This window comes from Acinonyx jubatus, chromosome D1 (genome assembly GCF_027475565.1).
Source record: "Acinonyx jubatus isolate Ajub_Pintada_27869175 chromosome D1, VMU_Ajub_asm_v1.0, whole genome shotgun sequence".
Classification (NCBI taxonomy): domain Eukaryota; kingdom Metazoa; phylum Chordata; class Mammalia; order Carnivora; family Felidae; genus Acinonyx; species Acinonyx jubatus.
This window is the reverse complement of record NC_069390.1, coordinates 41,255,361-41,277,877: the sequence shown is the minus strand read 5'-3', so window position 1 is coordinate 41,277,877 and position 22,517 is coordinate 41,255,361. Positions and strand designations below refer to the sequence as shown.

The window sequence follows — 22,517 nt, the reverse complement described above, 5'->3', positions numbered from 1 at the left end:
CCAAGAAGGGTCCTGCTGAGCAGCTTCTCATTAATGAGTCTGGCCCCTCTCCTGGCCTTAAGGACAGCTAAGCTGAGTCCCAGGAGCCAGGCACTGTCCCCAGATCTCTGGGCTGACTCTGAGTAGGTTTTCATCCCTTCTAAACCACAAACCAAACCAGTCAATGTTGGGGTTCTGTGTGGGTGCAGGCAGCAGGCAGCTTAGAGCTTGCACCATCAGTGGCAGCTTCCTGGCCCCTCAACCCTACTTCTGGAGTAGCCTGGGACAAACTCTCACTGATCCAGTTAAAGCTCACAGTGGGCTTCAAACTGCAACAGTGATGCTGGCTTGTTGTTCTATACACTATTCATCATTCATTTATTTGTTCATTCAGCACTTAGTTCCAGCCACAGTGCTGAATCAGATATAGTCCCTGATCTTAAGAAACCACAAACTTGGGTTTGCCACAAACACAGGGAAAAGTTTGGGTTGCCCACAAACACAGAGGAAGGGAAGGGACTATCTCTTTTCAGAAGAATCAGGGAAGGCTTCAAGGAGGCATCATTTGGCCTTGACCACAGTGACATGAGATACTTTTATGGATTTCAACAGGCAGAGATGAGGCCTAGGCATTCTAGGCAAAGGGAATAACAGAAGCAAAGCTCAGAGGTAGGAAGGTCAATGTTATGTGCAAGGAGGGAATGGTGAGGCTGCTGGGGGATGGGTGGCTGCACAAGGTCCTGGCAAGAGAACAGTAAACTGCAAGGTTGGAAAGCAGAAATGGCTGGCTACAGGGTCTAGCCTGGCCCCAGAAGGTGATGGGGGATTAATGAAAGTACTTGACATGGGAGGAAATGACTGCAACCGTTTGACTGGGACCACTCTGAGGGCTGCCTGGCAGATGGACTGCAGGGGGTGAGGTGAGACAAAAAGACCAGGTAATAGGGTCTGCCGTAGCCCCTGTCTGTGTAAAAGTAAGACCAGGCAGAGAACCTCATCACCGAGGGGAAGTATAATTTCTCCCTTAACATTTGTGTGGTCAGTTGTCTCATCATAGCTAATTTACAGCATAAAACAGTTAACATTTATTGAGCCCTTGTTATGGATGAGGCACTGAAGCATTTTACATGTGTCTTTCACATAACAATTCTATGAGGTATGTACTATTAGCAGTCCCACTTTATAGATAAGGCAACTGAGGCACAGAGAGGTTGAGTTACTTGCTCAAGGCCTTAGAGCCAGAGCCAGGATTGGAACCCAAGTTGGCTTAAGAGCTTACACTCCAATTACTACAGGCATACCTCATTTTATTATGCTTTGCTTTATTGAGTTTTGCAGATATTGCATTTTTCACAAATAGAAGGTTTAAGACTTCAGTGGAGGAAGTTACTGGAGATGTTATGGAATTAGCAAGAGAATTCGAATTAGAAGTCCCGAAGATGGGACTGAATGACTATAATCGCACGATAAAACTTGCATGGATGAGGATTTGCTTCTTAGGGCCGAATGAAGAAAGCGATTTCTTGAAATCGAATTTACTCCTGGTGAAGATGCTGTGAGGGTTGTTGAAATGACAACAAAGGATTTACAGTATTACGTAAACTTAGCTGATAGAGCAGCGACTGAGTTTAAGAGGGCTGACTCTGAATTATGAAAGAAGTTCTGTGGGTGAAATGCTATCGCACAGCATCGCATGCTACAGAGAAATCGTTCCTAAAGGGAAGAGTCAGTCAGTGCGGCATACTTCACTGTTGTCTTATCAAATTGCCACAGCCACCCCAACCTCCAGCAACCACCGCCCCGATCAGTCAGCAGCCATCAACATCAAGGCAACACCCTCTAGCAAAAAGGTTACGACTCCCTGAAAGCTCAGATGACGGTTAGTACTTTTCAGCCATAAGATATTTTTTAATTAAGGTATGTACATTGTTTTTTTTAGACATAATGCTATTGCACACTTAACAGACTACAGTACAGTGTAAACATAACTTTTATATGCACTAGGAAACCAAAAAATTTATTTGACTCTTTATCGCAATATTTGCTTTATTGTGGTGGTCTGGAACCGAACCCTCGATTATCTCTGAGGTGCCTGTACACTAATGCATATGATGTCCCCACCTCTTGCCCTGACCATCCAGCCTTCCAGCATATTGCTGGAAGTGGACGCAGGGCCCAGGGCTATAAGCCTGGTAGGTGCTCCGAGATTGAGATGGTCAGACAGGCTGGCAGGGCTGGACTACCTGAGGCAGAAAGGTAAAAGTCTCTCCGAACTGGGTGACAAGGGTCAGCCCCAAGTCCTTTGCCTGGCCTCCTGGCTAGGATCTGTGGCACCTTTGGAATGTGGGCTGGCAGCTGCCAGCCCCTGCCCTCCCTGTCCAGCAGCATGCCTCTCCCTCCCCCGCAAGAGCAGCCCAGAGTGTAGGGAAGTTGTGTTGACAACAGAGAAGGCAGAATCCTGGGCAAGTATACGCAGCACTGCTTCAAGAGTGCCACTTGGGGTCAAGCCCATGAGGACCAAGGGCCTCTTTGCCTCAGCAACCTTGCTCACCGCCACCATCCTGAGCTTTCCAACATCTCCTTTTCCAATCCAAAGACCCTCCACGGCCACCCTCTGGACAGACAGAGTGAGCGATAGCCACCCGTGGGGAGCCAGGACCAGAGCTCAATCTGTATGGTGGGCCCAGGACTCCCTCTCTTCAGCCTCTCTCTGCTTAGCATGCCACTGTCTGCCCCAGCCCACCTCAGTCTCCCAGGGCAGGGGCAGGATGGGGGTGGGCAGGAACCACAGCCCCTCACCATTGAAGCCTTGGTGTCAGGGCAAAGGGCGAGGGCACAGGAGCCCATCTCCTCTTTCCTGAGCCTGAGCAGAGCTCGGCATAGCTGAGTGTCCTCACACCATTTCCTCCCTGCCTGAGTCCGCCCCGGGGAGGGGAGCCCTGTCAGCCTCAGCCTTTCCCCGTCTGTGCAGGTTCCACACCTCCAATCCTCCAGCTGGAATGTGCTCCTTCATTGACTGCCCTCTCCAGCTGGCAGGGCCCACCCATTAAGCCACCACTTTTTCAGGGAACGAGAGTGGCCAGTCATCTCTTGGGGTCACAGAAACAGAGCAGCAGGTTGCCAACCTGGGGACTCTTCTTCCCCAGCCATCTGTCCAGCTTGTGGTCAATTGATCATGGGGATGTGGGACTGTACAGAGACCCAACTTGAGGGTCCAACACTTCCCACAGCTTCCCCAGTCTGGGGAGGAGGGAGAGGGTGGGGGGTGAGCTGGTCCTGAGCTGGGGCTGGGAGGAGCAGAGACAAAAATAACCCAGTACAGTCTCCTGTTGAGGCCAGAAATAGCGTAGTGACAAGTGCCTTGTAACGCCAGGGGCTAACAGCAGGAGGGGAGGCTGAGCTGAACAGGGCCCAGCCTCACACCAGATCCTGGCCCGGCCAAGGGGCCCATACCGTGTCCACTCTACATACCATACTACACTGCCTCTGTGCACACATGCAGTGTGGGGGCCCAAGGGACCATGGCTCAGGACAGGGAATCCGGAGAGATGCTAAATTTGGGTTTGGCCTTGGCCACAGCCACACTGCGCTTGCGCAGAGGGCCGCGGGCCGAGGCGAGGGTCACGGCGTCCAGCAGGGTGCGGTCCTCATCAAGCTGGCGAGCGGTGCAGAGTGGTGTCGGCACTTTGATGGTGTTGCCGAATTTGGAGTAGTCCACGGAGTAGCGGCCGTCCTCTTCTGCCACAATGGGTACAAAGCGCTGGCCCCAGAGGATCTCGTCAGCCAGGTAGGAGGTGCGGGCCTGGGTGGTGATGCCTGTGGTTTCCACCACGCCTTCGAGAATGACAATGATCTCGAGGTCTTGATGGTGGTGCAGGTCACTGGGCGCCAGGTCGTAGAGTGGACTGTTGGCATCGATGACATGGTAGATGATGAGAGGAGCCACCAGGAAGATGCTGTTGCCACCCACACCGTTCTCCATGGGGATGTCCACCTGGTGGAGGGGCACCACTTCACCCTCGGGGCTGGTGGTCTTGCGCACCACCTGCATGTGGATGGTGGCGCTGATGATCATGCTTTTGCGGAGGTCCCCCACGCGCAGCATGAAGCAGAGACGGCCATGGCGCACAGCGATGACAGCATGCTTGCTGAAGATGAGGGTCTCGGCCCGCCGGTGGGCCTGGGCAGTCTTCATGAAGATGCAGCCCAGCATGATGGCATTGATCATGAGCCCCACGATGTTCTGCACAATGAGGATCAAGATGGCCAGCGGGCACTCCTCAGTCACCATGCGCCCACCGAAACCAATGGTCACCTGGACCTCAATGGAGAAAAGGAAGGCAGACGAAAAAGAGTGGATGCTGGTGACACAGGGCACGGCAGCGCCCTCGCCAGGGGCTAGGTCACCGTGAGCGAAGGCGATGAGCCACCAGACCATGGCAAAGAGCAGCCAGCTGCACAGGAAGGACATGGTAAAGATGAGCAGCGTGTGTGGCCACTTGAGGTCCACCAGTGTGGTGAATACGTCCTGCAGGAATCGGCCCTGCTCCCTGATGTTCTTGTGGGCTACGTTGCAATTGCCGTTCTTGGACACGAAGCGGGCCCTCCGCTCCCGGGCGCGGTACCGGGGCTCCGCGGGGTCCTCTGCTAGCCGTGTCAGTACATACTCCTCAGGGATGATGCCTTTCCGGGACAGCATGGCTCCAGCAACCACCAGGGAGAGGCTTCCCCCATGGAGGGCACCCTCCTGACCAAGTCTTAGGCCTCACTGTGGGGTTTCCTCCCTGGGCACCCTTCCATCCGGGGACCACCCTTAGTCTGTGCTGGTGTCACTTCTGAGATGCTTCCCCAACCAGACTAATCCTCACTTCCACCTAGCAACCCTGCTTCTTTAAACCAGCCTCACACCTCAGCGCCCCCTGCCCATTGCCTAGTGAGCCCCCTACCCGGCCTGTTCCCCACCTTGTCCTGGATCTCAGCTCAACTCTCTTCCACCGCTGACCACCCTGGGCTCCCCCTAAGACTCCTTCTCCTCACCCAGCCTTCCTTCTCAACCCACCTCCTCTGTCTTGGAACTTAACACCTCCGGATCTTACCAACTCACCAGACCTCACACAACCCCCACCGTTTCTCTTGCCTTACCCATTTCTGCTCCCGGCCCCCTTCGAAGCTCCAGTTTCATATTCTGACGACCCCCAGTCCGGCCTCCACGTATGCTCCTCTTTCTACCTCACCTTCCGTTGCCCTCCCCCCCCCACCCCCCCCTCGCGACTGTTCGGGATCTCCCTCCAAGCGCTTGTCCTTTCCGTCTCCTTGGGATCCCGCGCCCTCCGAAGTCACTACCCCACTGGACTCCACTCCAGATCCCCTCGCCCCCAGCGCAACCTGGCACAGCTCACTCAGAGTCGCGGCCTCTCCGCTCCCCGCCGGCCCCACGCAAGCCCGCGCCGCGCCCCCGCCCGGCGCTCTGCTCCGTCCAGCCCCGCCCGCTCGTCGCCGCAGCACCTGCTCCTGCTCCTCAAGCCGCAGCCGTCGCCTCTCCGCCCCTCCGGCAGCCCAGGCGTCCCAGCGGGTGGTCCTCTCGTCCGTCTGTCCGTGTGTCTGTTGGTCCACTGAGACCGACCTGTGCTAGGTGGGGGCAGAAGATTGAGGGCTGGGGAGCCGGAGGAGTGGAGTGGGGACCCGGGGCCGCCAGGGGGAGCCCGACCTATTCCTGAGCTGGAGGAGGGGCGGGCACAGGATCAAGCCCCGCCCCTCGCCGTTCACACCCCCGCCACGCCCCGCCTTCCTGTTCCAGATTCACAGTCTAGTTTTGCGGGTTTGCCCAATCAGATGGATCAAAAGAGATTCTTCCTGACCAAGAGGGGACACAGAGGGGAGTCGCGACCCGCCTTTCAGTCTGAGGACTGCAGCCCCTAAAGGCCTTGACTTTCCTCTTCCAATTTTCCCATTCTTAGTTGGGCCAATACCCACCCCTCCTGCAGGATTGGGCTTTGTGGATTCCCAGGGAAAGAAGGCACTGAGGGGCTGCGTCACCAGACTGGTGACCGGGAGGTATTAGGTGGCCCGAGGATTTCTCTACTGACTGCTTCTTCTCTTTGGGGATGCTCTTAATCTTTTCTAAGTCATGGATCCTTTGAGAATTTGATGAAAGCCACGGACTCCCTCCCCAGAAAATAATGCACCTTACTAGTAGGTGTAGGAACGCAGTTTCACCTCCACTTCAGGGGATGCTGGGTGCTGCAGCCCAGAAGCCTGGGTGGTTGCCTCTTCTTAATTATCCCACAACTACTGTAAAACTGTATTTTTTAATGTTTATTTATTTATTTTGAGAGGGGGTGCAACCAGGGAAGGGGCAGAGAAAGAGGAAGAGAGAGAACTTCAAGCAGGCTCCATGCTGTCAGCGCAGAGCCCTACATGGGGCTCAATATCACCAACTGTGAGATCATGACCTGAGCTGAAATCAAGAGTCGGATGCTTAACTGGCTGAGCCACCCAGACACCCCACTAAACCCCTGTATTTTAAAGAGAGTTTGAGCTATCAACACTTGCCTTACACCTGCTTACACCTGCAGCCTTGTTTCTTATACCTTAGGTAGTGGGAGGAACCTGGGTCTGAGGGGCTGTATTCGGGCTGGTTTGGGAACTGGGGGATTCAAGCTCTTGACCTGAACACGAGTGGTGCTTCTTCTGCAGGCATCAGCTTCGGATTGCCCTGTGGCTTGGGCTTCACGTGGGGAACCCCAGTTCTCAGCTGGGACAGAAAGCCTTCCAGGTCTTTTGGGGACAGTAATGGCCCTGTCCCCTCTCTGGGGCTCAGATCTTTATGGAACCCTGACCCATGTGTGTCCATTTGTTGGAGTGGGGGCTTGAGGCAGGGATGGAAAGATGGGGACAGTGGGGATATGGGCCACAGTGGGGCAGATTGTAATTTTCATAATGAGTTTTCCTTTTTCTCTCATACTCACCTGCAGGCAGAGTGAACACTGCTACTCAGGGTAAGTGTGAGCTTGGGCTATATTAACAGAGATGCAGTGCTTAGGGTGGGGAGGGGAGAACAGGATGATCAGAGTGGGGAGCTCAATGAGACAGGGTTACACAGGAAACCAGCCACTCAGCCACCAGAAAAGGAGCCATGGAACACCTCCTAGGGAGTTTGGGCACTATTGCAGAAACTCCAGGGGTTCAATGATAGTAGTTCTGTGTGGTCTAAAGTATAGAACCAGTATAGACACTGAGTGGAACAGGGGCAGGCTGTGATGTCACATATGGAAAAGTCAGTTCTAATAACCAGAGATGACCCATGTCTTTGGAGTATCCAAATCAAAGTTGGCAGACCATCAAGGATACTATGGAGGGGTTTGGGCCAGAATGGCCTTGGGCATCCTGCGAGACTCCAGTGTGGGCCTTACCCCACCCCTGCTACCTCCCTTCAATCCCTTGGGGTGTGGTGGGTGCAAGGTGAGGCCAGGGATGGAAATCTCCCTCCTCAGGCTCTGCTCTTGGGAGGCCCTTCAGTGGAGGGAGCTGCTAGGCCCCCAGAGACATCCTAGAGCTAGAAAGGCAAAGCCCTGCTTCATAGTATGGCCCTAAGGCCTCAGCTATTATCTGCTCCACCCTTTCCAGGAAGGTGAGCTGCTTACCCAAAGAGCTCAGACTCTTGCCCTGCTCCACCCTGCACCTCCTCATACACATCTCCTCCAAATACTACACTTGTCAGGTTCCTTTTTCACTCAAAACCCTTCTCTACTTCCCTTGTGTTCATTGGCTTCTTCCAGACTCTTTTTCCTGGCATTTAAGGCTCTCTGATATTATGCTCCCTCCCCCTGCCCTATGGGTCATTTCCTCTAACTCTGCCAGTCCAAGTCCCACCCCTCTCCCGCCCAACTCAAATCTTGCCTCCCCTAGGCTGTCTGCTAAGCCTTACAGAGCTCTCACTTCCTGATTCCCTCTGGCTCCTGGAATATCCAAAAGGTCTGTATTGGGCCTCTTTCCAGTGACTGGTGGGTTTTCCTTGCATTGCTCTGACGCCCTTGCAACCAAGAGGGACACAGGCCCAAGACTCCTGGGTCTACACCCAGAGTCTGGTATAGACAGTACTGAAGGCAACATGTAAATGATAATAATATGATATGTAAATGAGGACCTGCCATTTCTTGACTGAGGGCAGGTATGTACTCCTGTTTCATGATGCTGATAGAAGCAAAGGATATCTGTTGTTTTGGTCTCCCCAGTGTCTGGGCCTCAGCATCTCTGGCCAACACCTGGCCGACTTGTGTGGTATATGCACTGTGATTCCCTCTGAAGGACCACCCTTCTCCCATTCTGAATGCCTCTGTATGGGGGACACAGATGGGGTCATGTGATCCAAGCATAGCCAGTCAGTGTATCCTCGCCCTCGGGCCACAGTGTTTGGGTGGAGGTGGGGGTATGACCTAAGTTGGTCCATTGAGATTTGCTCCCAAGATTTTTGCTGGAACTATTGGGAAAAAGCATTTCTCCTTCAGAGGGATAGGGTCTATGCTGGAGGTGCTAGTGGCCATTTGTCATCAGGGAGGGAGAGGAAGATGGAACCCAGAAATGGAGACACATCCCTGATGTCAAACACGTGGATCCAGCCATGCTTGAAGTAGTACACTTCCTGGCCTTCTCCGTCATTTAGGGCAATACATTCCAGTTTTTGGTTAAGCCACTTTGAGTTGGATTCCTGTCATCTGTATTGGAAATAGTACCAATTCAGGGTACCCCACAATTTTAATCCAAGAAATAAAGTGAGAAAGAAGGGGACCACTTAGTCTCATGAGATAATCACAAAAATGCTATAACTGTTGTCATGGACTGAATTGTGTCCCATCCCCTAAATCCATTTGTTAATGCCCTAAATTCATATGTTGAAGCCCCCCAGTGTGACAGTATTTGGATATAGGACCTATGCAGAGGTAACTAAGTCCTCAGGAGAAAGCAAACTTATGACACCTTGATCTTGGACTTCCAGGCTCCAGAACTGTCAGAAAAAACTCTGCTGTTTAAGTCTCCTAGTCTGCTATTTTCTTATGGCAACCTGAGCAGACTAATACAACCTTCTTTTCACAGATAAGGAAATACACTTTTGCCTACACTAACACAGCTTCAGGTCTGCCTGATGCCAGGCAGGCAGGCTGGCTCCACTGGACCCCAGGCTGGTCCAGACTCCTGGTTCCTGCCCATCAGACTCAAGGCCTCCGGTAGGAAATAACCAATCTCTTTATTTACAAGTGATTGTACAGTGAGAAAGCCCAGGCAGGAGGCAGGGGCAGGGCGGGGTATGGGGCAGCACTTGGGCTCCAGCAGGTCACTTGTCTGCACGGACAAACGAGGCGAAGACGCTGTCCTTCCGGCTGAGCAGCTTCTCTGGCTCGTCGAACTCAAGGATGGCGCCACGTTTCAGGACAATCACCAAGTCTGCGCTCAGGATGGTGTGCACACGGTGCTGGGTGGGGCAGGAGGGGGCCGGTCAGGGTCGGGGGGGGGGGCAAAGAAGGGGCAGCTGGGGGTATCCCTCCTGCAGTTTGGAGGAGGAGGCCTGTGGATGGAATGTCCCATCTCTGTGGCCACTGCCTTTTCCTGGGGTGGCTGTGACTCCAAGCCCTCTGTCCACTAATGATACCCCCTTCCCTTACCAAATCTCAGCTCTGCCCTCACCTCTAGGCTTCAAGACTCAGGATTGCCCCACACCCCAACCTCCACTTCCTATGGAGCAGTAACCCTAGCCTAGCTCACGGGGCCTTGGAACCTCGAGAAAGAGAGAGGATCTGAAGAAGTGCAGGTGCAAATCCTCCCACACTCCACATCCTACAAGGCGGTTTCCCCACAAGCCCTCCAGACTCTTTGCTCTGCATTACTCCAGGGTCCTCTCTTGATTACCAGGCCCGGGGGTGAGCCCAGTGGCTGTCCTCTGATGGCAGCCTCAGGAGGCCAGTCTTCTCTCTGGGTGTTTCCCAAAACCCCAACAAGGGGCCCCTTACCGCGATGGTGACCACAGTGCGGTCTGCGAAGGCCGTCATCACCACCTTCTGGAGGATGTTTTCCTGCCAGGTGGGAGCGACAGCTGTTGGCTCATCTGCCTAGTGGATGGGGTCTGGCCTGGCTTTGGGGATGTGGGGCCCAGGTTTATGGTCCAGCTCCCATGTGATCCCAGTAGCCCACCACTCCCTCTGTCTGGTCCTTGTCTCCCAAGACCAACCAAGTTCTAGCATTCAGGAGCTGGGCTCAACCTGTTGGGGGCTCAGCTCTGTGCACGTACGTGTGCTGTATGTCTGGCTGTGCTGTGTGGCGGGTGATGAGTGTGAAGTCTCTGTGGGTCTGTGTGCAGCTTGTGTGTACGGACACTATAAACATGTCCTAAGACTGACTAGAATCAGGGTCCCCCAGTCCTTTGCCTTTTCTGCCACAAATGGCCCTTGATGTTAAAGACAACTTGAGCTTCAGGACCACTTCTTGCAAATTTCACCCTAACACCCCATGAAAACTGTCTCCAAGACCCCACCCCATTTATGTGCTCAGGACTGACCGTGGCCATGTCAATGGAAGCCGTGGCTTCGTCCATGATGAAGATGCTGGTCTTTCGCACGAAGGCCCGAGCCAGGCAGAACAGTTGCCTCTGACCCTGGCTGAAATTCTCCCCACCTTCAGTGATGATGGCATCTGAAAACAGCCCCGGGTGAGGGGGGAGGAGCAGGGCTGAGTTAATCTCGCATTGGGAGTTTAGTAGATGGCACGGCTTGGGGAATGTTGGAAAATGTATGTCTGGGGCAGATATGCAGGCATATGTCATGAGGACAGGTGTGCCCAGGGTTGCTGCGCCTTATCCAACGACACAGATGCTCTCTATGTGGATTTTCAAAGAGAAGAGCGCCCTCTGCAGGTTTGCACTGCTGTGCCCCAGGCAGTTCCAGGAGGGGGCTTGTGCACTGAGTGTGTATGTGCCGCATGTGTGTGGGCATTGGTGGGGTGATTCTCTGAAGCCAGGGCTTAGCCAGCCCCCACTGCCCCAGGGCTCTGCTGACATCTGGGGTGGGGGCAGGGTTTTCCCTGCAGCCTTGAAGAGTGACCTGAACCTGTGATTTCCCAGTCTGTCCTCTCCTTCCTTGGGGCAGAACTGGGCAGGCAGGTGGGTGGGGCGGGCAGGGCTGAATGCACTGCCATGATATGATGAACTTGCAAGCTGTGTCTCACAGCTGTCCCCCCTGGGCCCTGCGGGAGGAGCTAGCCCCTGAATTGACCAGTCGTGTGGCCTGGGACAACTCACTTGACCTCTCTGAGCTCCCATAAGGTAAAAGGTAAAACTAAACGGTTTCTAAACTAAACTCTGGGCAAACCAAAAACATGGGTGTGAGTTTTGCCTCCTAGCCCATCCAGACGTCCTTGCGTGCCTCCGGCTGCTCCAGCATGAATAGTTACCCAGGCCTCCCGGCAGCGCCTTCACCACCAGCTTCAGCTGGGCTATCTCCAGGGCCTCCCACAGCGTGCTGTCAGAGCACTTCTTCTCCGGGTCCAGGTTAAATCTGGAGGGTGACACAGAAAGTCCCCTTAGGGAAGGGAGCAGGGGCCTGGCTCCGTCCCTGGGGACTGGCAGAGAGCGAGGCTGGTGAAGGGAACAGGGAGCCAGAACCGATCGCCTCCGGGGCCTGGCTGGCAGGGGGCAGCCAGCTGGTGAGTGGGTGGAGGAAAGTATTCCCGGCCTGATGGTTAGGCTACCCCCTCCAGTGCCTGCCTAGGCCTAACGGGGAAAAAGAACGGCACGGGGGTAAAACTGTGAGGGACCAGGTCAGCCCATAGTGCCCAGAGCCTGAGCAGGGCTTCCTGCCCAGGATGATGGGTACCCAGCCAGGCGCTCCTGGCCTTACCCACCCCCCTCCTCTCTATGCTCCAGATCCGAGGTGCAGGGCCTGGGCCCGGGGTGGGCTTGGTGGAGTGGTGGGGCTCACCGGATGGTGCCACTGAAGAGGACGGGGTCCTGCAGGATGATAGAGAGGCGTGAGCGCAGGGTGTGCAGCGGCAGTTTGGCGATGTCGATGCCGTCGATGATGATACGCCCTGTGTGGGAACAGTGTCTCAGGTGGGGCACCAGGGAGTGAGGAAGCTGGCGGTGCTGGGGGCAGGGTCAGCCTGGGATATGGGTCCCATGGAGGATGTGGGGGGGGGGGCAGTGATTGCTGGGCCTCCTATGACATCTGACCACACACCAGGACTGAGGTCCCATCTGGTGGCTGTGGGTACACATGGGGTGCCTGTCATACAACTCACCTTCGAACATGTCCACCATGCGGAAGAAGGCAAGAGAGAAGGAGGACTTCCCACTGCCTGTGCGGCCACAGATCCCAATCTGGAGAGAGGGGCAGGTACACTGTGAGTAGCTGTGGGGTACGCAGGCATTGGAGGTCACAGCATCTCTTTTGTCTTGGCTTTCTGACCAGTTTGTTTTTTGGCCGGGCCCGGGCTGAAGTTTGAGCTTGCTTCCTGCAGTCTAGAGGGGTCTAGAGGGGCCTCCCACAGGGACCATTTTCCTGGGCTTGGGCGTAGGTCTTGCTGTGCCTGGTATGGGGCTGCAGGGGAAATGCCGGGGCGCTCGTACATACTCTGTGTGCACGGGTATGGTAGGGGGGCATGGGGCGTCTGAGTGTGGTGTGCAGGGATGTATCTGGGTGCCCCACCTTAAACTGCAGTCCTCTCTGACCCACTTGCTTCCTGGCCCATGGGTACCCACAGAAATGACAATAAGGGATGAGTACAAAGACAGAGATGGTGACAGAGAAGGATGAGAGAGGCAGAGACAGATGGGAGGAGCCAGAGGCAGGGACAGAGGTACACCTAAAGGTCCTAGATAATGAGACGGACAGTCACAGCCAAAGACAGAGAGACAGAGACAAAGAGAAGGAGAGGGGCAGCGTCAGAGCAGAGGGGGGGCGAGGAGGGAATCAGAGAGTTGGGTCAGAGGGCCAGGCAGGGGCTCCCTCCCCAGGACAAGTGCAGCCTCCCTCTCTGCCCCTATGACCTGCTCTGAAACTCAGGGGGCAGTGCTCTGGTAGAGACCCCGGCCATTTGCAGGGGGGCTCTGACGAAAGCCCTTTAAGCCAGGGGAGTCTGGAGTGTCCATCTCCTTAGTGGGTGAGTGAGGGCAGCTGAAGGAGAAGGAAGAGGGGGTGGGGCAAAGGCGGCCTGAGCCTTGTCGGTGTGAGGAGCCCAGGCTGGAGACTGGGGCATCTGACTGGGTGTGAGTCCTGGAAGGCCCCGGGGGGCCATGAGGTGACTCTGTGAGGCCGTCCAGCCCTATGTCCTGCCAGCCCACTGACCTTCTGTCCTGGGGAGATGAGGGCGTTGACGTGCTTCAGCACTGGCTTCAGGGAGCTGTCATAGCGCACACTCAGGTTCTGGATCTGGATCTTCCCTTGGTCTGGCCAGTTCTTCGGGATCAGCGAGGGTGCTGAGGGCCAGGCCGGGGGTCAGGCAGCACATGGGAGCCGCAGCTGGTATCCAGGAGGGCCAGCCTACCCCAGCCTCGCTTGTGGCCGCCTCAAGCCGGACATGCCCCTCCTCCGGGCCTCTCCCCTGGCATGCCCTCTCCTCTGGCCCCTCACCTAGCAGTCCCTCGTAGCTCTCCGCTTCGGTTTTCAGCAGCCCGTGGATGCGTTTCACAGCTCCCAGCTGGATCTCCATGTCTGCTAGGTTCCTCACCATCCAGTTGAGGTAGTTGGAGACCTGTGGGGAGTCAGTGGTCACTCGGTTCAACCCTGGCCACCGGGATGCCTCGTTTTACAGCTGAGGGGCCAAAGGTCCTCAATGCCTTCTGCTGACTGTTCAGGGTAGGCCCTCCCTGGAGGCACCGGAGGGTTATAATGAATGTGGATCCTTACCCACCACCTGTCTGCGGCCCCAGTCCTGGGTTAGCCCTCCTGCCCACGTGGTCCGTCCTGCATTGGACTCACGGTAGCTTGGGGTAAGGCCTGAAGGGTGTCTGAGTTGGGGAAGGTGCCTGAGATTCCCCAACTGCTGGTATCTGAGCCCTCCCCTGCCCTAGTCTGCTGCCACTCACCATTAGGGCATAGGTAAGGCCCAGGCCCACCAGGCCAGCAGAGAGGTCCCTGTGCAGGGAGTTGGAGATGGAGGTCACGGCTGCGATGAGGACCACACATGCACCAATGTACTCCTGTGGAGGGAGGGGAGCCGGCCTGGGCCCTCAGGGGTTGAAGCCACAGCCACAGTGTCCCCCCACCCACCTCACTCCCTTCAGGACAGAGGGCGGCTCACCCTCTGCACGTCACCTGAGGACACCTGCACGTCATCAGACACCCAGGAGGCCTTGAAGGCTGGAGCCCCAGGAGACAACGTGTGCACACAGCTTACGCTGCTCCCCCTACCCATCTGCACATGCCTGAACACGCACGCCCCACCAGCTGGCCCACACAGGTCATATGAGCCACTTCAGACACACACTCATCACAGTTCAATACACAACTGTTCTGGCTACTGGCACACACCCCAGGTACACAAGGCCCCAGGCAGTGACGGGGAAGAGGAGGCTCCGGTCAGACACCAGGAGGGCTGCCGGGGCTGGGAGAAGCAGGAGGGCTCGGTGCCCACCCTGTATGCACACACAAGCTGGTATTCCATCCTCTTTTCCTGCCCTCTGGCCCATGTTTGGCCCTTGCTCTGGCTCCACCGGCCTATCAGAAGCCCCTTTCCCGGGGCCCGGGGTGGGAGGGGGGTGGCACTTGCCATGCGGACTTCTAGCCATCTGTTGGCAGCGGTGAGGAAGAGGGAGGCAATGTTGTTGGAGTCTGTGTATTCAAGGAGCTTCTGCTGGAACCTAGCCTCATACCTGGAGGGAGGATGAGGAGGGTCTGAGGGTCCACATGGCCCCCAGGCCTCTCCTCACTTACAGAGAAGCAGCCGGGAGACATGTCATATCTGACCTTATGTATGCCATTCCTCTCTGGACTGCCCTTCCAGCTCCTTGCTACCTCCTCCCTCCTTCGAACTCCTGTTCTCACCCCAAAACCTGTTCTCTCCAGGGCATCCCCTTTACAGTAAAGGGCACCTCTGCCCCTCTAGATGTTCAGGCCAGAAATGAAGGAATTGCCTGGATTCACATCCAATCCCTCCACAAGATGTCTTATTTCTACCTCCAAAATCGCCCTTGCCTCTGCCTGCCCCTCTCCCTGCTTGTTTCCCCATAGGTCTGCCTGCTGTTTCCCCACAGGCTACTCTGTACACAGCAGCCAGCATCATCTTTGTAAATTATACATTGTGTCCCATCTCTCCCCTGCTTAGAATATCAATGGCTTTGAGGCTAAAGAACCACCTCCTTGCCAGGAGCCTGTTTGAGCTGGCTCCTGCCAACCTAGCATCCTTCCATGCCACAAATTCCCTTGCTCACTGCATTGCAGCCACAGAAATTACAATAAAGTAACTTATTACTTTTCCTTTTTTGGTTTTGTGATAATGCCGAGGTCTTCCCCACCCCAGGGTCTTTGTACATGCTCTTCCCTCTGCCCAGAATGCTTTCTCCTCTGCTCTTCACAAAGCTGACTCCTCTCAGCATTCAGGCTTTACCTTAAGTGGCACCTCCTCTGGGTGGCCTTTCCTGACCTATTGTTCTCCAGCTCTGCAGCCTGTTTGTTTCATAATCTTTGCTCATATATTCATTTCTCTAGTCGCTTATCTCCCTCATGAGACTAAACTCCATGAGACTGGAGCCCATGGCTGTTTTGTTCGCCAGTGCATCCCCAGCACCTGTCACTGTCAATAAATGCTTGTTGAATGAATGCATGGAACCTTCCCTGACCCTCTAAGGTATATGGGATCTCTCTGTACAAGGAACTCTGGAGGCTTCTTCCCCGCCTTTGCATCCTCATCAATTTCTCCTTGCGTTACTTCAGTTAGACCTGCTTCTTCTCTCTGACCAGCCTGGGCTCCTGGTCTCACTCTTCTTGACCGCCCCCTCACACTTGGCTGGCCTGGCCAGGCCCAGAGGAGGGAGTGGAGGACTTGCTTAATGATGAGCCAAGGAAGGAATGGAAGCTATCTTAGCACTGGTTTCAAGGAAACAACTGAGGAGACTCAGAGGGACTCAAAAGAAGTCTTACTGGGCATTTGCTTTTCACTCCTGGAAGGTGTTTGTTCTGCTTTGATTATTTCTGGGTAGAGGGGCCGTGCCCGAACTGTATGTCTGAGGAGAGCAAAGTGAGTCTCTGAGGTGTGAGAGAGCGTGTGATTGCACAGCCACGGGTGGCCGTGTGGGGGTGGGTGATGCGGCTGAGGCAAATGTGCGACCCCACGTCTGACGGGTGTGACTGAGTGCGCACCGAGGGTGTCTGTGTGTGTGCATGCGCGCGTGTGTGTGTGTGAGACGGGAGAGCCTGAGGGGTGGGTGTGCGTGAGGGTGTGTGGGAGATGCAACTTGTGGGACAGGTGTGTGGCGATGTGAGGAATGTGGAAGGAGGTCCAGCTTGGGGCCACGCACACCCACGTTGGCTTCTGAGCGTTCTTACCCACTGGCTGGGTGTCAGGACCGAGGTTCAGTTTCCTCATGAGTAAAACGGGGACAGTAATGGTTCCTGCCTAGACTGAAACAACGTCTGAGCCCAACACTGAGTCCAGGGCTGGGAACTCTGGAAGCTTTTTTGGGGGAAAAAGCAAACTTTTTTCTCCTAGAGAAACCAGAAGGTCCAACAGGCCTGGGTTCCAACCCTGGCACTGGCTCTCAACCATGTGTGTGGCCTCAGGTGGGTTACTCAGCCTCATCTGTTGAACGTGGCTGCTCGTATCCATGTCCTGGGGCTCTGGAGAGGATGAAATGCAATAATCCACACACAGCACTTAGCACAGTGCCTGGCGTGTGCTGAGCGCACAATCAATAAATGCTAGTTAGCGCTCAACAGGGCAGGCTGCTGGGCAAAAGCCAATGAATTGACCACATCCAGGGATGACTACAAAGCCCTTCATTCAAATGTAAAACTCACCCACTGTGTCAGTGGAGGGTGTGGGGGGCTTCACTGGGCAGTAGTTCCTCTGCCGGAGGGTAGGCTGGGTCTGAAGCTGGTTGCTGGATCCACTCAGATCCTACTGAGGGGGTCTGGCCTCTTGAGGAAAGCCACAATCTATCTGCCCGTGGCCCAGCCCAAAGGCCTCCAGGACACCATGTGTAAGGGGAACGTTGCTAAGACTGAGAAGAGGCCAGGTCCAGGGGTGTTGAGGGCCTTGGAAGTGAAGGGAACTGGGGAGATGCAGGCTAGAGACAGGAAGGGGGCTCAGAGGAGACCTTAGAGTCACGCCAGGTTTCAAGAGGCTTCTTTGTGGAAGACGTCACAGGCTTGTAAAGGGGCACAGGATGTCCAGGAAGCAGAGCCAAGGCCAGGGCAGAGCTCTGCTTTGCTTTCCTTTACTCAGACAAGACCCCGCAGATGACCTGTCACTGGCCCCAGATGCCCCAGGGAGTGAGGGGGGGCTGCAGTGCTGTACCCGGGGCCTGGACATGTCTCCTAGGGCTTTGGGGCTTAGAGAGAGGAGATACAAGCCACTCTGATCCTCTTGGCTGGTCCTTGAGCCCTAGGGTTACTCCTGGACATGGGACTTGGTGTTACATGGTTATTGTCACACCCTGCACAGCTGTGCCATCCTAAAAATAACCTGGAATCGCTCTCCAGGTGAGGCTGGGAGACCAGAGTCCAACTCTCTGAGTTAGGGGTCTTTGGCCTGTCTGCCTGGAGGAGAGATGCCCTAATACATCAGGCAGAGGCTGGAACAGGGAGCAATAGCCCCCTCCCCTCCCCAGGCAGCCCCAGACACTCCTGTCCAGCCCAGCACCATGATTTAGGATGTAGAGGAGGGGCACTGAAGTTTTGGGGGGAATTCCTCCAGCTTGGTGAACTTTTATCTACCCTTTGATGCTAGCTCCAATGACTTCTCCTCTATGAAGCCTTCCATGACTACCTCCCTTCTCTGTCCCCATAGCCTGTGTTCCCCTTTCTTTCAGAGTACCTGCCACATGGGTTTCTCCTGGCCTGAACTTTGTAAAACAGCCTGTACCGTGTTTAAAAAACCACTGTGGGGGCGCCTGGGTGGCTCAGTTGGTTAAGCATCTGACTCCGGCTTAGGTCACGGTCTCACGGTTCGTGAGTTCGAGCCCTGCATCGGGATCTGTGCTGGCAGCTCAGAGCCTGGAGCCTGCTTCGGATTCTGAGTCCCCCTCTCTCTACCCCTCCACCACTTGTGCTCTCTCTCTCTCTCTCTCAAAAATAAATAAACATTTTTTAAAAAAGCCATTGTGATTTGTGAATACCAACATACTCCTCATGGGTGCCAGGAAATTCTAGGTCATCCAGTATACAGATCTTGATACTTGTGGGCAAGGTAATGGTGGTCAAAATGCATCTGAATTTAATTGTTTATATTGATAATCCTGGATTGTAAATGCCTTCAGGGCAGGGACTCATCTGACTCATCTCTGTCTTTTTAGTGCCTGGCATGGGTTTTAGCTCAGTAAATGTTTATTGAATGAATGAGTAGGTTCAAATCTGGGCTTCATGGGACCTCACACAGAGTGGTTATATAACATCTCTGAACCTCAATTTCCTTATCTGGGAAATGGGAATAATCATGCTAACTGCCTCGGATTGCAGTGCAGAATGAATGAGATTGGCATGTAAAGTATTTGGCATAGTGTTTGAGTCACTGAAGGTTCTCAAAAGACGGCCTCAGGGCCGGCCCACATGATGTAAAAATCTTTAATAGCATTGCTATGTGAGGATATGTCCCAGCCTTGTTTCTTTTCATACCCTGTCTTAGTTCACAGAGGCTCTGGACTTGGCTGCAGGGCTGAGATTTTCCTCTCTGGATCATACAGTGGAGCCTACTGGACCTAACCCCTCTGGTGCACATCATCTGGGCCTTGGGGCCTGAGGAGGGCTTGGGAGACATGTGTCCTGGGCCTTCCTAAGCCAAGCCCTGAGAACTAAATCGCAGGACCTGCGGCCCTGGCCCCACCCGCACCCAGCCCCACCTCGGGGTACATCTGGTACCTGAAGGCCCGGATGGTGGTGAGGCCTTCCACGGTTTCAGCGAAGTGGGACAGCAGGGGGAGCTGGGTGGTGTCATCTAGTTGCTGCAGGTCCCTGTGCAGGGGAGAGGAGCAGAACGGTTAAGAGGGCAGGCTCCCGGCTCAGCCTGGGTCTGAATCCTAGCTCCACCCCCCACCACTGTTTGGGCAAATGGCTTCACCTCTTCAGATCTCAGTGTCTCACCTGTAAAGAGGGAAGATAACGGTACCACCCCAGCAAGCTGTTGTGGAAAATGCTTGAACAGCATGCCGGTGCAGCTACTGTCATCCAGGGCATCATCCACCTTGCACGGTCCCTGCCCCGCTGCACAGCCTCACTCTCCGTGCGGTGAGGCTGGTCAGGCACTGTCGGTTCCCTTTCACAGGTGAACAACTTGAACCTTGAGATGGCTCGTGAAAGGAACTGAAAGACCTAACTCAAAGCTTTCCATCCCTTCCCAGGAACCACGATAGGTTTTGGCACAACACAGGCCAGTATCTAGAAAGCTCCTTGAGGGGGAAAGGCCAGAGGTTTTCAAGGCAACAGAATCGCTCCTGCTCCTCACCGCTGCACCTTTTCAAGCACATTAGTGCCAGGGAGGCCAGCTTGGGATGCAGGAAGCAGCTTTCCTGGACAGACTGTCCCCAAGGCAGAGTGGATGCCAGGGGAACAGGGTGGTTTCTCTGGCAGAAGAAAGGAACTTTGTAAAACATCTTGTACAGTGTTTAAAAAGCCACTGTGACTTGTGAATACCAACATGCTCCTCATGGGTGCCAAGGGATTCTAGGTCATCCAGTACACAGATCTTGATTCTGATGGGCAAGGTGATTGTGGTCAGAATGTATCTAAATTTAATCGTTTTTATTGATAATCAGTATTTTGACTCCAGTTGCTTATCAACTATGTGCACTTGGGAAAGGTGCTTAACCTTTTTGACTACAACCTGCAGTAAGAAATGCATTTTATATCACAAGTCAGTGTGTGTGTGAACACGCGTGTGCGCGCACACACGTACACACACGCACATGTACACACACACCCCTATGTGACCCCAACAAAGGTTTTATGAATCAAAACTTACTGCTACTGTGTGTATATGGTTTGAGAGTATCTGTTCAGTTTCATTTTTTAAAAATGCTGGCTGTGATCTATGATATTGATTTCATGACCCACGGACAGGTTGTAATTGGCAGTTTGATAAACACTGGTCCAGAGATTTTTTCAAAATTTTCGTAAAATTATTTGAACCTAAGAGTTTAACAGAATCACTCCCAGAAAGAACTTCTAGAGCATCTTCTTAGAAAATGTTGAGTAGGAAAAAAAGGCTGTGTGGCTCCAAGGTTCCTGAGGGAGAATACGATCAATATGAAAGGCTTCTTCAAGTCAAGGCTTCCAAGTCAAGGCTCTGGACCCTGCGAGCTGGGAGGTATGGTTGCCATAACACCCCTCCCATCAGGTGCCCCCCTGATTTCGTGCATCAGCAATCAGCCTGGTCACTGGACTCATAGAACCCTCCTGAGAATCATTTTGGCAAAATGAATGAAGGGCATAAACATGTATATACATCCTGACCTAGCAATTCCATTTCTGACCATATCTTTTAAGGCAATATTTGAAATATTAATGGCGATGTGTGTGTGTGTGTGTGTGTGTGCTGAGAGATGGTTACATCAGGATAGTGGGAGATGAATCTATTTCCTTCATTTCTATTTTCCTTTTCAGGGGGATAGGACTCTACTACTTTTTGATGATTACTCTAATATGAGTACCAAACTGCCTATTGCAAAGCACCTCCCATCCCTCATTCCCCTGAGGCTGGCAAAGACTGCCATCACCTGGATGCCACCCGGAAGTACTTCTGGATGAAGTAGCACACCACGGCCAGGGGCAAGAGGGCCACGAGGAACACAGGCGTGACATAGGAGATGACAGCCACGGCTGAGACACAGAGCAGGGTGGAGCGGCTCAGGCACTCCAGCGTGGATGGGATGTGCTGACGGAGGGGAGGGTGAGAGAGGGAGGTGAGTTTTGGTGTTTCTCTTCAGTGCGTTACCTGCCGCCATGTTTTTCTCTCTCACATTATTACAGGCACACGTCTCATATCTCCAGCTACACTGTAGACTCCCTGAGAACAGGAATCAGGACTTTGTTTCCCCACCATCTAGTACGATGGCAAATAAAGAACACAAGCTGAATTGAAATGAATATTCTTCACAGAATCAGTCACCTTGGTTCAGAATATGCTGGAACCTTACTGAAGTGAGCCAGAGGGTATTGGATGGAAGCCAAAGGGATGTGGTTTCCCTCAGCCTTATCATGAAGATCTCACAGGGGAAGCATCTCACAGAGGCAGCATTATAATCAGATTGGGGCCCCTGGTTTCCTCCCACAGGGCTCTGATCACCAGATCTGGGGAAGCCAGCACCAGAGAGGAAAAGCTCCTAGGGGTCTGGTCTCTCTCTGAACTGGGGAAATGGGTCACAGTCCTGTGTACCTGGTCAATGGTGTTACAGTCAGCTGAAAATCTATTCAGGATGCTTCCAAGGGGCGTGGTCTCAAAAAACCTAAGAGGCAACCAGAAGAAGTTACTCATTCATTTATTGATTTTCTTCCTGTTTATCGAGTGAGGGTAGTGATTTCTTTCATTCCGGTGTCTCTGGAGTCATCCCTGGGTCTGGTTTTCTAGGGGCGGTTGCCTTTGCAAGTCTGTAGATATCTGGCCTGCGTTCCTGAGAATTTCTGCAGCTGCCCACAGGGGCGCTGGCCCCTCACTAACCTCTCTGGCTCTCAAGCCCATGTATGACAATTGCCACCTTCCTCAGCTCTTGCTCAGCCTGACTCACTCAGCAGCTATCCTGGGGACAAATAGTCTTCTCCAGAGGGATGATGTGCCAGGGGGAACAGGGCCCTGTGGACAGTCTGTCAGCTGGCTGACCCTGCAAGGCTACTCTGCCTGTCATCACTCTGGCTGTGACCCAGAATCAGCCCAACCCCAACCAGAGGATTTCAGAAACACAGATCTGGGACAAATAGGGGGTAAGTAAACTTTGAGGTCATGTCTGTGGACCACAGGGAGCTCACAAGACCGAAAAGTAAAAAGTGTAGTCAGATGGTGAGTCTGGCACTGACTGGGCCCAGATAACCTGTTTGCCTGTTGTGCTTTAAGACTGAGTCAGCCCCGGGGCACCTGGGCGGCTCAGGTCATGATCTTGCAGTTTGTGAGTTCGAGACCCGCATTGGGCTCTGTGCTAACAGCTCAGAGCCTGAAGCCTGTTTTGGATTCTGTGTCTCCCCTCTCTCTACCCCTCCTTTGCTCACACTCTGTGTCTCTCTGTCTCTTAATAATAAATAAACGTTAAAAAATTTTTTTTAAAAAAGACTGAGTCAGCCAGTCTATTGGGCAGTGACCACTTTAAACCTCTTTCCCACCAAGCAGACTTTGGGTTATTATCCAGCCCAACA

The 22,517-nt window shown here is 53.9% G+C and overlaps 2 protein-coding genes across 6 annotated transcripts in view; both read right to left on the bottom strand.

The window, feature by feature from the left end:
- Positions 1 to 1,953: 1,953 nt before the first annotated feature.
- Positions 1,954 to 5,688, bottom strand: KCNJ11 (potassium inwardly rectifying channel subfamily J member 11). Its single transcript, XM_015074993.3, has one exon. The coding sequence runs from the start codon at positions 4,676 to 4,678 to the stop codon at positions 3,506 to 3,508; it is 1,173 nt and encodes a 390-aa protein (XP_014930479.1). The 5' UTR covers positions 4,679 to 5,688; the 3' UTR covers positions 1,954 to 3,505.
- Positions 5,689 to 9,204: 3,516 nt separating this feature from the next.
- ABCC8 (ATP binding cassette subfamily C member 8) overlaps positions 9,205 to 22,517 on the bottom strand; it is a 77,388-nt gene continuing 64,075 nt past the window's right edge. For all 5 annotated transcript variants that reach the window (XM_027073033.2, XM_053203402.1, XM_053203404.1 and 2 more), the window contains 13 exons: positions 21,550 to 21,619; positions 20,891 to 21,048; positions 19,038 to 19,130; positions 14,734 to 14,836; positions 14,051 to 14,164; positions 13,596 to 13,716; positions 13,311 to 13,441; positions 12,265 to 12,343; positions 11,946 to 12,054; positions 11,419 to 11,522; positions 10,529 to 10,662; positions 9,984 to 10,046; positions 9,205 to 9,448 (listed from right to left, as the gene is read on the bottom strand). In XM_027073033.2, the coding sequence (XP_026928834.1) occupies positions 9,311 to 9,448; positions 9,984 to 10,046; positions 10,529 to 10,662; positions 11,419 to 11,522; positions 11,946 to 12,054; positions 12,265 to 12,343; positions 13,311 to 13,441; positions 13,596 to 13,716; positions 14,051 to 14,164; positions 14,734 to 14,836; positions 19,038 to 19,130; positions 20,891 to 21,048; positions 21,550 to 21,619 (1,417 nt within the window). In that variant the 3' untranslated portion in view covers positions 9,205 to 9,310. The remainder of the gene's footprint in view (positions 9,449 to 9,983; positions 10,047 to 10,528; positions 10,663 to 11,418; positions 11,523 to 11,945; positions 12,055 to 12,264; positions 12,344 to 13,310; positions 13,442 to 13,595; positions 13,717 to 14,050; positions 14,165 to 14,733; positions 14,837 to 19,037; positions 19,131 to 20,890; positions 21,049 to 21,549; positions 21,620 to 22,517) is intronic.